Source organism: Sapajus apella, unplaced genomic scaffold (genome assembly GCF_009761245.1).
Source record: "Sapajus apella isolate SASKATOON/1434 unplaced genomic scaffold, GSC_monkey_1.0 scaffold16, whole genome shotgun sequence".
In the NCBI taxonomy this organism is placed as follows: Eukaryota; Metazoa; Chordata; class Mammalia; order Primates; family Cebidae; genus Sapajus; species Sapajus apella.
In genome coordinates, this window is record NW_022436956.1 from 9,860,426 (window position 1) to 9,877,053 (window position 16,628).

Genomic DNA, 16,628 nt, shown 5'->3' on the forward strand with positions numbered 1-16,628 from the left:
TTTAATTTGCCCTTCATTTTTTTATCTTCTTCTTTTTTTTTTTTTTTGATTTGAAGTCTCACTCTCTTCCCCTGGCCGGAGTGCAATGGCGCCTTCTTGGCTCACTGCAACCTCCACCTCTCGGGTTCAAGCGATTTTCCTTCCCAGCCTCCCGAGTAGCTGGGATTACAGGCATGTGCCACCATGCCCAGCTAATTTTTGTATTTTTAGTAGAGACAGGGTTTCACCATGTTGGTCAGGCTGGTCTCAAACTCCTGACCTCGTGATTCGACTGTCTTTGCCTCCCAAAGTGCTGGGATTACAGGCAGGAGACACCATGCCCGGCCTTTTTTAGCTTCTTATGGTGGGAAATTTGATTATTTTTTAAACTTAAAAAAAAAAAGTCTTAAAGCTATAAAATTCCCTGTAAGCACTGTTTTAGCTCAATTCTACGTATTTTGATCAGGTATGTTTTCATCATCATTCGATTAAAAAACAGCTTCTAATTTTTTCTTGCAATTTCTTCTTTAACTCATAGGTTGTTTGGAAGTTTGCCACTTAATTTCAAAGTGCTTGGGAGGTTTTTTAGCTATCTTGTTATAAAAAAATTGATTTTTAATTTAATTTTGTCAGAGAACATACTTTGTATGACTTAAATCTTTTAAAATATGTTAAGATTGATATGGGGTCTGCTGTATGGTACATCTTAGCAAATGTAATATGTACCTTTGAAAATGATGCACATTCTGCAATTGTTGGTTGTACTGTAATTGTCAACTAGGTTAACTTGGTTGATAGTATTGTTGAAATCCTCTGTGTTCCAACTGATACTTTTTGTCTGTTTATTCTATCAACTGATGAGAAAGGATTATTAAAATCTCCAACCAGTATTGTGCATTTCTTTCTATTTCTTTAGTTTTGTTGATTTTTGTTTTATATATTTCGAAGCTCTGTTATTGAGTACATCTCCCTGCTGAATTGACCCTCTGACCCTTCTGAAATATCCTTCTTTCTCCATAATACTTGTCTTAAATCTACTTTGTCTGATACAAATGTAGCCACTCAAGCTTTCTTATGCATACTGTTTGCAAGGTGTGTGTTTGTGTGTGTGTGTGTGTGCGCGCACGTGTCTATCTGAATCCTTTTAGTTTACGCCTATTTCTGTCTTTTTAATTAAAGTGTTTTTGCAGGTAGCATATATTGGATCTTGCTTTTATATTCAGTCTGACAATTTGTGCTTCTTGATTATTGTGTTTAGTTTATTTGCATGGTGTGTAGTCCATGAACACTTGACATAATATTGACAGTCTGTGTTGCGGTATATTGTCTTCATTTCTGATTGTCCCATCTGGTTTTGTTGTTTCATTGTTCCTCTGTTCCACCTTTTTTGCCTTCTATTGGGTTAATCAAATAGTCTCTGGCCTTCCATCTTATGTCTCTGTTGGATTTCTATCTAAACCTCATGGTATTTTTTTTAGTGCTTTCTTAGGGATTACACTATACATTAAGTTATCAAAGTCCATTTAGAATTAATATTGTGCCACTTTACACAAAATGTAAAACACTTGAACAGTGTAAGTTCTATTCCTTCCATCTTTTATGCTATAATTGTCATATATTTTATTTCAGTCTACATTATTTACTCCACAACACAAGTTATTATTTTTGCTTTAGACAGTTAGTTGTCTTTTACGAAAATCAAGAGAAGAAAAAAATATACTTTAAAAATATTTACCTACATAGTTATCATTTCTGGTGTTCCTTATTTTTTCCCAAAGATTCTGATTTTCCATCATTTTCTTTCAACCCAAAATACTTTTTATAGCATTTCTTGTAGTGTAGAGCCACAGGTGACAGATTCCATTGGCTATTTATTTATTTCATGTTTTTCCTTCTTTCAAGGATCACAGCCTTGCACTGCCTGTGTCCAGTGCCTGAAAACAATTGGCTCATAGATTTTGTCCAGATTTGTAGTTGTTTATGGTAGGAGGGGTAAGCACAATACCAGTCACTCTGTCATGGCTGAAAGGGGCCATTTCTTCTGTTTTTGTCTTCTAGAATTTGTTTCATTCAAGTATTGGACTTCTGAAGCTGATTTTCTGAATAATTTCCCCTTCCCATGTGCTATCTGCTTATTTTGTTTCACTCTCCAGGGGACTTTCTCAGCCTTAAGCTCTATGGAAAAGTCTAGATTTTCTATCATACCTTTAATTTCTAAGAGCCCTTTCCAGTTTTTACAAAATTTGTGTTTTTTTTTCTTTTTTCTGGTCTTAGTAAGTGTATATCTCTGTAGGTTTTAAATTAATTCTGATAAATAAGACACATTTTGAGGAAGCAAGGTGTTCTCTTATCCTTCTGAAGGCAGGAATAACAGTTTCTTAGAAGAGGTTTCTTCTGCTTTCATTGTTGCTTTTGATTTCCTTCCTCTATATATTTTGATCTTTCATGTTGGGGATTATTCTTAAATGTCTGGCAATTCTTGAGCATCTTTTCATATTTAAAAGTGAGGTACTATGGCCAGGCATGGTGGCTCACCTATAATCCCAGCACTTTGGGAGGACAAGGCAGGAGGATCCCTTGAGCCCAGGAGTTTGAGACCAGCTCCATCTCTACAACTCTACCAAAGAAAAAAAAAAATGCAAAAAGTAGCCAGGAATGGTAGAGTGCACTTGTAGTCCCAACTACTTGGGAGGCTGAGGCAGGAGGCTCGTTCGCACTCAGGATTTTCAAGACCAGACTGGCCAACATAGTGAGACTCCATGTCTACAAAAAGTAAAAGAAAACATTAGCTGGGCTTGGTGGCATGCACCTGTAGTCCCAGCTACATGAGAGGCTGAGGCTAGAGAATTGCTTGAGCTTAGGAGTTTGAGGCTGCAATGAGCTATGATTACACCATTGCACACCAGCCTGGGGGACAGAGCAAGCTCCCTCTCTAAAAATATTAATTAAAAAAAAAAGTGGCTGGTGGTGGCTCATGCCTGTAATATCAACACTTTAGGAGGCTGAGGCAGGTGGATTGCTTGAGCTCAGGAGTTCGAGACCAGTCTAGGAAACATGGCAAGTTTCCCATCTCTACAAAAAATACAAAAATTAGCTGGGCATGGTGGCACGTGACTGTAGTCCCTACTATTTAGGAGACTGAGGTAGGAGGATTGCTAGAGCCCAGGAGGCGGAGGTTGCAGTAAGCTGAGATCTACCCACTGCCCTTCAGCCTAGGTGACAGAGTGAAACTCTTTAAAAAAAAAAAAGAAAAAAAAGTGAGGTCCTAGAAGGCTTGTTTCCTGCTGGATCATGTGCTCAGTAAGGACCTGTGTGTCTTGTTTGGAGATCTCGACAGTTGACATGTATTTGTAGACTTGGAGTATCCGCAGAGAGGTGTCCTCCAATGGCTTGATGGGCAGAATAGACCAGCTGCCAGTATCTTGGAGCCTAATCAGGGAAGGAGGCCGGGGGTCTCTCTGGTGAGTCGGTCTGTAGGGTCTTGCGTCCTCTCTCTGTTTTTGGTAAGAATCCTCACCCTCACTTCAGGTGGCCTGGTGCTCTGAGTCCAGAGCCTCCAGTTCAACCTGCTCAGAGTGAAGTCTCCAGTCCTTTTGACACTGAGAAGATGGCAGTTGCCTTTCTACCTGGGAAGGAAGAAGGCCCTTGGGTCTCACTATTCTTGATGAAGAATCCCGGAAAATCCTCCTTTATGTAGCCCCACCATGCTGCCCCTCAGGGTCTGCAATTCCTAAGCTATTCAGTGACTGCAGTGTGACCCCCTTTACCTTGGGCAGCCTCCCCTCACCAAGTTTAACCCTGCCAAGCCTGCGGGGCCAGCGTCTGTTCTCCGGCATTTCTCTTGCTGTTGTCTTTTCTCCCGTTCACTTTGTCCCTTTTGGGATATTCTTTCTTGATCCCTTGACTCTTATTTTAGTAGGGTTTGAGGAGGAAGGGCTGATAAATGTGTGCCCAATCTCCTGTGTACCCACCGTCTACTGTAAAGAAATGGAAACAGGAGATCATTTTTAAAATTATGTTACGGGCTGGGCATGGTGGCTCACTCCTGTGATCACAGCACTTTGGGAGACTGAAGGAGGAAGATTACTTGAGCCCAAGAGTTAGAAGCCAGCCCGGGTAAAGGTAAAGAGGGAGTACTGAGAGTCACTCTTCACAAAAAAATGAAAAAGTTTCCCGTGAGTGGTGGTGTGTACCTTGGGAGGCTGAGGTAGCAGAATTGCCCGAGCACAGGAAGTGGAGGCTGCAGTGGGCTTTGATCATGTAGCTGCACTCCAGCCTGGGTGACATTCTGAGACTCTGTCTCAAAAAAAAATGCTGTAATGTGGATGACGCAAAGAGAGACTGTGGAACTCTACTCGGAGTCCCATTGTAAGCTTGGTCCTGCACTAGGAACTTGGTGAATAAACAAATGTACAGTTACAGTTTTAGGTCAAAATAATTTGCTTGAGTTAATATGTGTGTATGAGTCTTATTTTTTTCACAATAAAAATTATTATTTTTACCACTTTTATTGGGCCTTTCAGTTAATCAGTCTATTCTGTTCCTGTGATATAAAACACAGTCTCCTTCTACCTTATAGCCTTTATTTAATAGCAGACAGTGGTTGTCTGGATAAGAGGAAATTCAAAGTCCAGGACAGTGAATTATGTCTTTCATATTTTTGAGACAGGGTCTCACTGTGTCACCCAGGCTAGAGTACAGTGGCACAGTCATGGCTCACTGCAGCCTCCACCTCCTTGGCTCAAACGATCCTCCCACGTCAGTCTCCTGCATAGCTGGGACCACAGGTGTGCACCACCATGCCTGGCTAATTTTGTTCATTTTTTGTAGAGACAGAGTTTCACTATGTTGCCCAGGCTGGTCTCAAGTGACCTCCCACCTTGGCCTCCCAAAGTATTGGAATTACAGGCACGAGCCACTGTACCCAGTCATGTCTTCTTCTTTTCCAGGTGACTGAATAGCTAAGTCACCTGTGGAGGTGGAATGAATCTAGAAGGTGATAGCTCACAGTCCTCTCTTTTTCAATTGTTCATTAATTCTTTCAACAAACATGTGTTGGCTGCATGCCCTGGTGCATATCCCTGTGGGAATGCACAGCCATTGACTTAATTCATGTGGATGTGTCCTGATTATTCACAAGCATAAAAGGGACATAGTTACCAGGCATAGTGGCGCACACCTGTAGTTGCACTTGGGAGGCTGAGGCGGGAGAATTGCTTGAGGCCAGGAGTTTGAGACCAGTCTGGGCAACACAGTGAGACCCCCATCTCTAAAAAAGTTAAAAGCAAACAAACAAAAAAAATGTGGCCAGGTTGTGGTGGTGCCTGCCTGTAGTCCCAGCTACTTGGGAGGCTTAGGCAGGAGGATCACTCGAGCCAAGGAGTTGGAGGCTACAGTGAGCCGTGATTGTGCCACTGCACTCCAGCTTGTGTGACAGAGTGAGACTCTGTGCCTAAAAAAAAGGAGACATAGTTGTGATGAATTTATTTTTTCTACTTTTTGTCTGAAGGTAAAAATGAGTCTTTGTTCTCTTAATTTTTGGCGGGGGGCAACCACTCATGTGAAACAGTGGTGGCAAGGGGAGTAAAATGTTATGCAAAGGGCTAAACATGCTGTAAAAATTACCTTTTCTATGAATGGGGTCATTTGAAACACTTTAATAAAATACACTGGTTCATAGTCATTATTAGAATCAAGAACTCCACGTAATTTTAATCAACATTCTGAATACCTTATTGTGCAGCAAGATTTAGCAATGTTACAGGCCTCAGGGAAGGTTCCCTGCATTTCTTTTCAGGTTTTAAGCTTTCATGTTATAGTCCTAGAGATGCAGCCTTACCAAAAGCAGGAGGAAGAAACAGCTTGCTGAATGGTATGGCCAGACCCGTTTCTGGGCCCCACTCTTCTCAATTCTGAGAAGTCATTTGGAAGAATGACTTTTCTTGGAAGAGCATAGTTCATTAGTATCTAAACAGTTACCAAGTTTTTTTATTTTCGTTTCTTTAGGCAGGATCTCACTTCACTGGGAAGGCTGGAGGGCAGTGGCACAATCACGGCTCACTGCAGCCTTCATCTCCATGGCTCACTTGATCCTCCCACCTCAGCCTCCTGAGTAGTTGGGACTACAGGTGTGCCAACATGCCTGGCTAATTTTTCTATTTTTTGTAGAGATGGAGTCTCGCCATGTTGCCCAGGTTGATCCTGAACTCCTGGACTCAAACGATCCTCTAATCTCGGCCTCCCAAAGTGCTGGGATTATAGGCGTGAACCACTACACCTAGTAACAACTAGCAGTTTTATCTGACAAAGAAACTCAGCCCCAAACGACCTGGCCTGAAGTTGTTTTTGACATGGAGCTTCCCCACTGCCACACAAGGGACTAAAGGAACTCTCTACCACATTCTATATCTATGTCTTATGCTAGGATTAAGAGTATTCATATGCATAAGAGCTGTCATTTTTCAAAACCTTTCTTTCTCCCTCCAGCTAGCTGTCCACCCTCTGCACAAGATACTGTTCTGGTCAAGGACAGGAGGGAGGAGTCTGTAAACAGTGCCTGTAAAGAGGCTCGGCTTATGGAGAAGTGATGGATGTTGTTGGAGCAAAGTCTGGCAGGATGGACAGAAAATGTGGGAACCAGGCCTAGGGAAGGTGTGAAGGACAAGAGGATCAGACTCAAACACTGGAGAGGGAGGAGAAGAGGCTGGGGGCATGATGGAAGTGAGGAAGCCCGAGGAAGAGGGGATAATCCGCACATAGAAGGAAGGAGCCAGGGTTTTCTTGGCAGTATTTTGCGTATGCCTCTCCTTTTATTTTATTTTTTAGTGGCAGACTTCTGAGAAATAAGAAAATAAGGGATGAGTATGCTTCCCATAATAGTGGGAACTCACAGTACCTTTCAGAAGCTTGTAATTGATTTTCCCATCTCTGTTTTCCCGAGCCTGACAGTTCAGACCTGGAGGCTTTGTGCCTGAGAAGGGGAGGGGAGAGAAGCTCTATTAGTCCATCATTCGAGCTACAGCCCAGGCTTGCTAGCATCTGAGCAGCCAGAAGGATCTATCCCTAGAAGCGTCCTCCCTGCCTTCTTCCTGGAACTCCCCAAGGAGTGAGGACCTCGGGGACGGAGGAGATGGCATAGTTGAAAGAAGCAATATTAACAGTCAGGGAAAATCAGCCACATTTGAGAAAATGTAAACATTCCGTTTTTTATAGACTTAGTGCCCACCACTCCCTACCCCCTGCCAAATTCTGGTTATAGACTAACAGTTGCTGTTGGATGCTTATAAAAAATAACCCCGTTTCCCAGATGAGCCTAACTTGGGCTCACACTAACTTGGGCTGGGTACATATTGATAAATTTCTTCCTTTTTCTCCCTTACTTTTTGTCTGGAGGTAAAAATGTATCTTCATTCTCCTAATTTTGGGCTAGCTTCTACTGCAAGACTGAAGAAAGTTCTTCCACATGAGCATAGTTGTGAACAAAGTGTAGCTCCAGGAGTTTTGTTCTGCCTGGCGAGGAGCAGTGGAAGCCACGAGGCTACCGCAGGTGGGGACTTGGCAGAGACAGGAGCATATGGGTTTGACGGCAGAAATAGATGTCACCATCTGGCATACAGGTCCCTCAGATGATTCCATTACCTTCATGTCCTGCCCCGTATCCAGGTTGAGTGCAGATGGCATTTAAGATATATTTCCTTATTTTATTTTATTTTTTTTAGTGGCATAGTCCTGGTTTTAAGCAAATGGAGATAGAAGGTGATGTGCTCTGTTAGGGGTGTCTGCCAAGGCAGAGCTCACAGAAGATGGGAGGAGTTTCTGAGGATAGACTACCTCTGTTATGATTACTTGGATGGGGGCTGGGCTGTCTCCCATTAGAAGAGGCAGAATACAAGCCCCAGGGAAGAGCCAATCAGTGTACCAGCTAAAGGAGGATTCATTCCTGGATGAGAGGCGACTCGGCAGAGAGATTTCCTAGAGACACCTCCTGCCTCCCCCTTGGATGATGTTCAAATCAGACTTCTAGACATACAGCTTGTGAAGTGTTGAGTGATCAATTTTTGTGTGGGACTGGACTGTAAATGCCAGGCTATGACAGTTTGGGATATGGTCAGTTAAGCCAGATATGTTTTGATTATCTTGTTAGATTTAAACATCTAGAATCTTGATGGTTATGAATTTTCAGAATCTTACTGGGGATTATGGAATTATAGAGACACAGGGCAAATGAAATAATCTCTTTCATATTTTTGTTGTTGTTTAGTTCATGTGGTCAGTTTATTCAGTGGCATGTCCCATGTAGACTTCTTACATCTACCATCAGCTATGACATCATGCCTGGATTCCAGTAACAGGATGACATTTCATCAAATTCTGGAAGTCATCATTATTTGAACTAGAACAACCTATTTCTTAAAAAGCCTAGTAAGACAAAATCTGGAAACAAACCCCCAGGTTGGAACTCTTTAACAAAATCGGGACACCTTTGCTGCAGTAGGTTGCAGTGTCACTTACCTGGAGAAGAAAGTGCCTTTGTTCACCCCAGGATGACCTGTCTGTGGGTTAAAGAATGGTGCTCTTCCCTTTGGGTCAGAATGGTCCTGGCCACTCCCCTATTATCTTTTCCTACCAAGCTGGATTCAGTGCTGCGTGCTGGATTCCTGGCATGCTGGATTCAGTGATGGGGCAGGGATATGTTTGGAATTGGAGGAAACTCTGGACACCTCTTCAGCTCTACTGTTTAGACAGCAGCTGGCTGGAGTGGCCGCCCCGTCAGTATCATCCATTCTCGAGACTTGAGGCAATCCCACTTCTGCTGATCATCATCCAGAATTCCATCTCCCCTCCTCCTCTCCCTCTCCAGATCCACGAGAAAGAAGAGGAAGAGTTCAATGAGAAGAGTGAAAATGATTCTGGTATCAACGAGGAGCCTCTGCTCACAGCAGATCAGGTATGAGCATCTCTCCAGGTTATTGGAAGCTTTTATTCTTTCGATGGAGAAAAAGTTTTGGAGAATATACTTGCCACACCCATTTAAGGCAGAAGAAAGATATGTGGTCATGTGTTGCCTGTGCCGATGACTCACAGTATATATTTTTCTTTTTTTCTTTATATATGTTTTTTGAGACAGAGTCTTGCTCTGTTGCACAAGCTGGAGTGCAGTGGCATGATCTTGGCTCACCGTGACCTTCGCCTCCTGGTTTCAAGTGATTTTCATACCTCAGCCTCCTAAGTAGCTGAAACTACAGGCACACACCACCATGCCGGGCTAATTTAAAATAAAATTTTTTTGGTAGAGATGTGGTTTCACCATGTTGGCCAGGCTGGTCTTGAACTCCTAATCTCAAGTGATCCGTCTGCCTCAGCCTCCCAAAGTGCCGGGATTACAGGTGTGAGCCACCATGCCTGGCTTTTTTTTTTTTTTTTTTTCCATTTTGAGACAGGTTCTCATTCTGTCAGCCAGGCTGGAGGGCAGTGGTACAATCATGGCTCACTGCAGCCTCAACCTTCCTGGCTCAAGCTCCTCCTACCTCAGGCCCCTACGTAGCTGGGACTACAGGCATGCACCACCGTGCCCAGCTAATTTTTTGTATTTTTAGTAGAAATGAAGTTTCACCATGCTGCCCAGGCTGGCCTCAAACTCCTGAACTCAAGTGATCTACCTGCTTTGGCCTCCCAAATGGTGGGATTATAGGCACGAACCATGGTGCCTGTCCAACTAACTCAGATTATTTTTGATAAGGGATTTCATTTCTCTTTCTGCCTCAGGTTACCCACCTGCAGTGAACATGAACATCATTCTTGACACTCGGGATTGTTGGGGTCAGTCTCTGATAGTAGCCAGAGATGGACGTAGTGTTTAGTAGCTTTGATTGCTGCTAAACCTTCTTATTGTAATTCGTTGAACTTGGAGTCAAGATGTGTAAACAAGGGTCCCAAATACCTGTTTTTCCAAAAAGAGAAGCGACAGATGAGGCTTTTGTGTGATGAATATTTTCTTACATTTCGTAGAACACTCAAAATTTTGAGCCTTTGAAAAGGAGTCTTAGAGCCACTTTGACTTTGTGAAAAAAGATAGAGTGTTTCGCATTCAATTGAGATCATCATAGCTTTAATAATTTATTACTTGGGGAGGATAACGTTGTGTTTCTGGATTCCTTATTCAGCGTTTTAGTCAACAAATCTTTATGGGTGCTTATTTTGCACTAAACGCTACACGAGTTTCCACAAAGTCGTTCTGCAAAGCTCCACTGGGAGCCTTCAGTGCCAGAAAGTGCTTTTTTAGCAGCAGAAGTGCTTTTTCCTATCTGTGATTAAAAAAAAAGGTGGGAATTGAAACAGGTGAGGATTAGGAGACTGAAGAGAACCAGATTGTAAAAACTAGGGGCTAATAGCTATTCTTATGAATGGTAGAAGGAACTACAATTCAATGATGTGAACTCAATTATAACTACTCTTAGAGAAAGGGAAATTCAGCCATAAGATCCTCACAGGGGTTTGTGTCATTTGGTTGTATTCTGTAAAATGACTTCCAGTAATCAAAGACCAGGTATCCCCTAAGTTTGTGAGTAGAGATGAAAAGGTTTGGGAATAAGAACAGAAATTATTCTAAAGAAGGAGACCCTGAAGCCCCTTACCTTTGGTCCAGCCCATTGTGTAAAAACCCACCTCAAAGACTACGGTGCCAGCCTTGGGGATTTAGTCCATCTACAGAGGACAGACAAAGGTTAAGGTTGTGATCAAACTCATCTAAAGACCTGCTTTCAGCAGCAATCTTCTTTATTTATAAATAATTAATGTGCAAAGTAATTCACCTTTTTTCTTTTTTTTTTTTTTTTTTTTTTTTTTTGGGGGGGGGGTTGTGTCTGTGTTGCTCAGGGTGGAGTCCAGTGGCCCAATCTCAGCTCACTGCAACCTCCGCCTCCTGGGCTTAAGCCATCCTCCTACCTCAGCCTCCCAGATAGCTGGGACTACAGACACACATCACCATGACTGGCCAGTTTTTGACTGAGCCCAGCAGGGTTCTCGCCATGTTGCTCAGGTTGATCTTGAACTCCTGAGCTCAAGTGATCCACTTGCCTTGGCCTCCCAAAGTGGTGGGATTATAGGCATCAGCCACCATGCCCAGCTAGTAATTCACTTTTATTCCTTTTGGCAGATATCTAATTTTCCCTCCACTTTTGGGAGCTGGCTCCTGTCTATGGTCTAGATTAGAGCTGGGGTTCTTACCTATTTGCTGCTTTCTAGACTCCACCTATCCTTCTATTATTTTATTATCTCTATTTTCACTTGATGCTGCGCAGCTTCGGTTCCTGTCTAGGTGAATTCTGGAGAAATAGCTGTTTTCCTCCCCATTTTGTGTTGTTCTGGGAGCATGCTGTTTTTTCCAGTCATATGTATTAGGACAATTAATGGACTGGGTTTTGTGTTAAAGTTGAGTGAATAAAATATTTTCCCACTTAGAAATAAAGAGCTCAGCAAATTGAAGTAAATGTTCCCTTCCAGGCAGCTCTGCCTTGCTTCCTGAAAGAATAGTTTATTTCCAATCAATCATTTATCTAAATGGAGCTCTTGGAAGAGGTTTTACATTAAAGAGTGCTTTACATTAAAGAAAGGGTATAAGCAAGTCTTTAGTTAGAACTATTTCTATTATTCAGTATTTATTTAAAAGCAATATTGCTTTAGAAATTTTCAAATAGCTAATTAGAAATATCCTTAACTGATCAAAATTCAAGCCAGAATGCCCCTCTAGCAGAGAACAGAGTTAGCACTCTCTTGTGTACCTTCGTCAGGTAATTGAGGAGATTGAGGAAATGATGCAGAACTCCCCAGACCCTGAGGAAGAAGAAGAGGTTCTGGAAGAAGAGGATGGGGGAGAAACCTCCTCCCAGGCAGACTCGGTCCTCCTGCAGGAGATGCAGGCCTTGACACAGACCTTCAACAACAACTGGTCCTATGAAGGTGAGGGCCCTGGGCGCTGGGCTGGCGGACGAGGAAGCACCCGCTCTGGGCCAGGTTCTGGGCTGTGTGCTTCTACTTGGCTAATAGAACCCTGATCACTGCCCCAGAGCAGAGCCTTGCATATCTAGGCAGTCAGCATTACCTTTCTTACTTGGCATCTTATCTTTCTACTTGGAGAAGTTTGCATTTTTGAGAAAAAAATAAGGTAGTCAAGCAAAATTTAAATGTTAAAACTAACCAAAGAACAAGACTAAGGCAGAATAAGTAGAAGAAATCTGAACTACTATGTAAAAGCAATGAATGATGCTACCATAAAATCAATGAAAAAAAAGGTAATAATAACAGCTCATATTTTTAAAGTGCTTTCTATGTGCCAGACCTTATTCTAAGACTGTTTTTTTTTTTTTTTTCTTTAAGACAGCCTCTTTCTGTTGCCAAGGCTGGAGTGTAGTGGCATGGTCTTGGCTCACTGCAACCTCCACCTCCCAGGTTGAGAAGTGATTCTCAAGCCTGACTCCTGAGTAGCTTGGACTACAGGCACATGGCACCATGCCCTGCTAATTTTTGTATTTTTAGTAGAGATGAGGTTTCACAATGTTGGCCAGGCTGGTCTTGAACTCCTGGCCTCAAATGATCTCCCTACCTTAGCCTCCCAAAGTGCTGGGATTACAAGTGTGAGCTACTGCACCTGGCCTTATTCTAAGGCTTTCTATAGCTAATCTCATTTCATCTTCACACTAGCCCCATTAAGATCAAGCTAACTGAGTCTTTCAGAGGTTACGTGGCTTGTTCAAGGCCACTGTTAGGGAAATATTAGAAATGAGATCTCCTTGCTGTTCAGAAAACCTCTCCACAAAGATAGATGAGGAAAAAAAAAACTGTTTTATTACTATTTTTATTTATTTTTATTTTTTAGAGACAGAGTCTTGCTCTGTTGCCCAGGCTGGAGTGCAGTGGCTTGATCTTGGCTCACTGCAGCCTCTGCCTCCTGGGTTCATGCGATTCTCCTGCCTCAGCCTCCTGAGTAGCTGGGAATACAGGCACATGGCACCACTCCCAGCTAATTTTTGGTATTTTTAATAGAGACAGGGTTTCTCTATGTTGGCCACATTGGTCTCAAACTCCTGACCTCAGATGATCCACCCGCCTCTGCTTCCCGAAGCGCTGGGATTACAGGCGTGAACCACCATGCCGGGCCTAGAAAACTGTCTTATTATTGAATGAGCATTAAACCAGATGGGAGCCGCATCACAGACAACTCTCTAAAGAGACTACAAAGACGGAAAGCAGTCTCATTCTTGTGTAGCTAAGTGGATAAATGGAACTCATTACATTGAGTAGGTTTTGCAATTTGGAGTCAGAAGAGAGTTAGGCTCCTCTGCTCAGAACAGTGAAAGATTGGGCATTATCTTCTTTGATGATTATATTTCTTTCTTTCTTTTCTTTTCTTTTTTTTTTTTTTTTGAGACAGAGCCTTGTTCTGTTGCTCTGGCTGGAGTGCAGTGGGGTGCCATCTCAGTTGACTGCAACCTTTGCCTCCTGGTTTCAAGAAATTCTCCTGTCTCAGCCTCCCGAGTAGCTGGGATTACAGGCATGCACCACTATGCCCAGCTAATTTTTGTATTCTTAGTAAAGATGGGGTTTCACCATGTTGGCCAGGCTGGTCTCGAACTCTTGACCTGGTGATTCTCCTGCCTCGACCTCCCAAAGTACTGGGATTATAAGTGTGAGCTACTGAGCCCAGCCTGATGCTTATATTTCAAAGCAGTGACCCACAGGCCTCTGAAGAAACCCTCCTGAATTATAAGAAGGGCAAGAGGCTTATTTAACCATGACAATAATTTAAAATAAATGTAACATACCTTTATTTTAAAGATTTAATCTAAATCTTTGAGAGATTGAAAAGGACAGGTAGAAGAAATTCTGAAAGAAAAGGGAGGTGGGGGAGGGGAAAAGTCTCTTCCCTTATTTTCAACAAGAAGAATCAAGCCTTACATTTAAAATTTGTATTTGCCCTTAGACCATGCTCAAGTCATAAGGGGTGAAGCCAACATTTGAAGCCAGGTAGGTTAACTCCAGGGGCCATCCTCTTAATCCGTGTATCATATTAACTATCTGACACAGGTTTATAGTAATTATGATTGTGCACAAGAAAGGGCTGGATAAAGCATGAAATGAAAAAGTATAACAGCAAATGCAAAAAAATTCATCAGCCCGTAGGTATTGATGCTGGCGCTGCAGGAGAGGCCCCATCCCCGGCGTAGATCCACCCGTGGGAGGTGGGAACTTAAAAACAATGGAGAGAGAAGCGGGGGTTGGTCAGGGTTCAAAGGTCAACCACGGACTAGAAGTGGTCAAAAAAATCTGAAGTCCTTCGTCCCGCGAGTGAGACTTTGGCTCTGAATAGCAGCGGCAGGCAGGAGGTGGCCGCAGAGTCTGCTCAGTGCTGAACTGGACTTGGCTGCCTCTCTGCATTCCCGACTGCTTCTGTCAGGCCTTTCTCAGCCGCACAAAGGTCCCAAACATAGACGTGTTCAGCAAAAGACTTGTGAAAACAGCTGAAATGCAGAGTGAAATGGCAAAAAAACAGAAGGGGGAGAGGACAGCTCCAAAGAGCAGAATAAGAATATTTGCCAACCAAGTCAGCAAATACCCAGGCGAAGCAGAAACAAAGAGGAAGAGGAAAATGGATTCTGAGGTGAAAGGGAAGGATACTATTAGACATTGTACATTTAAAAATAACTAAAAGAGTATAACGGGATTGTTTGTAACACAAAGGATACATGCCTGAGGGAGTGGATACCCCATTCTCCATGATGTGATTATTATGCATTGCATGTCTGTATCAAAACATCTCATGTGCCCATAAACACATCCACCCACTATGCACCCACAAAAATTAAAAATAAAAAATAAATAAATCAATTAATTTTTCCTTACCCCCTGCAAAAAGATACCATTAGATGGAGACACATTTTAAAAGCTGTTTCCCAAATGTATTATATTTTTCAATATTGATTATCACTTTTTTTTTTTTAAGTAGAGATGGAGTGTCATCATGTTGGCCAGGCTGGTCTCGAACTCCTGGCCTCAAGAGATCCACCCGCCTCAGTGCTGGGATTACAGGTGTGAGCCACTGCAGCTGGCCTAAATTTTTTTCTTAATGTTTAAAAGAATTTTTAATCAGAAAATGCTTAAAATGTATAACGTTTTATTTTTTATTTTATTTTATTTTAAGACAGTTTCTCTCCTGTTGCCTAGGCTAGAGTGCAATGGTGCTATCTCGGTTCACTGCAACCTCTGCCTCCCAGGTTCAAGCGATTCTCCTGCCTCAGCGTCCCGAATTGCTGGAATTATAGGCATGCATCACCACGCATGGCTAATTTTGTATTTTTAGTAGAGACAGGGTTTTACCATGCTGGTCAGGCTTGTTTCGAATCCTGACCTCAGGTGATCCGCCTATCTTAGCCTCTGAAAGTGCTGGGATTACAGGCGTGAGCCACCGTGCCCAGCCAAAAGTGTATAAAGTTTTAAAGCATAGTTTAGACCTGTATACAAGTATAATCTCAACTATGAAGATGTATAATATGTAAACAGAAAAATTTGGAATAAAATACCCAAATCTATTTTAAATGAAGAAGTCTTAGGGGACTTTTAAAAGTTAAAGTTATCTGTTTCCCACAATCTCAGGTTCCCTTTTCTTTTCTCTGAAAGAAGCCGACTGCTGCATGCTGACCGGCAAGGCTTTATTTTTTCAGGCATGCTGCCAATCTTCCAGGTTTCACATATTTTTGAATACTTGCGCTGTGACCAGAGATGTAAAGAAGGGCTCAGATGGTTGGCTTTTTTTGTGTGTGTGCCATAAGCTGTATCTTGATCAGTTCTTGGGAATAAGCACCATGTCTCTATTGCTCTTCAGATGGATGACAAAAACCTCCCTCCCATCACTTTTGCATCCTCATTTCTTGACCCGTTTCACACAAGGAATCTTATGGAGACAGATGGAAAACAGAGGGAACAAACATTCTGTCTGTCCATCCCTTTTTTGGTGGACAGAATCCACCGACTTCCTTGTGGGCCCTTTCTTCTTCCTCCTTTGTTTTCTGAGAGAGGTGTTCTCTTCTGCAGTCAGTACACAGGCCCCTCCCATCCCGGCATGCCCCTAAATTGTGAAGGTCTTTCTTGGACCTTTGAGGAGTTGGAAGGGGTCTCCTCTGCAGGGCAGTCCCATCTCGAGTGGTGGTGGCCCCAGGAGCCTCTCCAGCGTGCTCTGGTGTGGATGCAGGTGTTATCTGCAGGTCGGTCTTCCCCTGCAGGTCTGAGGCACATGTCTGGGCCTGAGCTAACCGAGCTGCTGGACCAGGTGGAGGGTGCCATCCGAGACTTCTCGGAGGAGCTGGTGCAGCAGCTGGCTCGTCGGGACGAGCTGGAGTTTGAGAAGGAAGTGAAGAACTCCTTTATCACGGTGCTCATTGAGGTTCAGAACAAGCAGAAGGAGCAACGAGAACTGATGAAAAAGAGGCGGAAAGAGAAAGGGCTGAGCCTGCAGAGCAGCCGGATGGAGAAGGGAAACCAGATGCCTCTCAAGGTATGTGAACAACAAGCGGAAGACTGGGTGCCTCCAAGCTCGAGCCCTGTCTGTTTCAGTGCCCTACCAACCCTGCAGGGGACTCAACCACGTTTACTGAGCA

General features: G+C 43.0%; 1 protein-coding gene across 4 annotated transcripts in view; it reads left to right on the forward strand.

The window, feature by feature from the left end:
• The window catches only part of FEZ1 (fasciculation and elongation protein zeta 1), a 50,026-nt gene that overhangs the window by 24,008 nt on the left and 9,390 nt on the right, over positions 1-16,628 (forward strand). For all 4 annotated transcript variants that reach the window (XM_032285045.1, XM_032285048.1, XM_032285046.1 and 1 more), the window contains exons 4-6: positions 8,840-8,926; positions 11,769-11,937; positions 16,254-16,525. In XM_032285045.1, the coding sequence (XP_032140936.1) occupies positions 8,840-8,926; positions 11,769-11,937; positions 16,254-16,525 (528 nt within the window). The remainder of the gene's footprint in view (positions 1-8,839; positions 8,927-11,768; positions 11,938-16,253; positions 16,526-16,628) is intronic.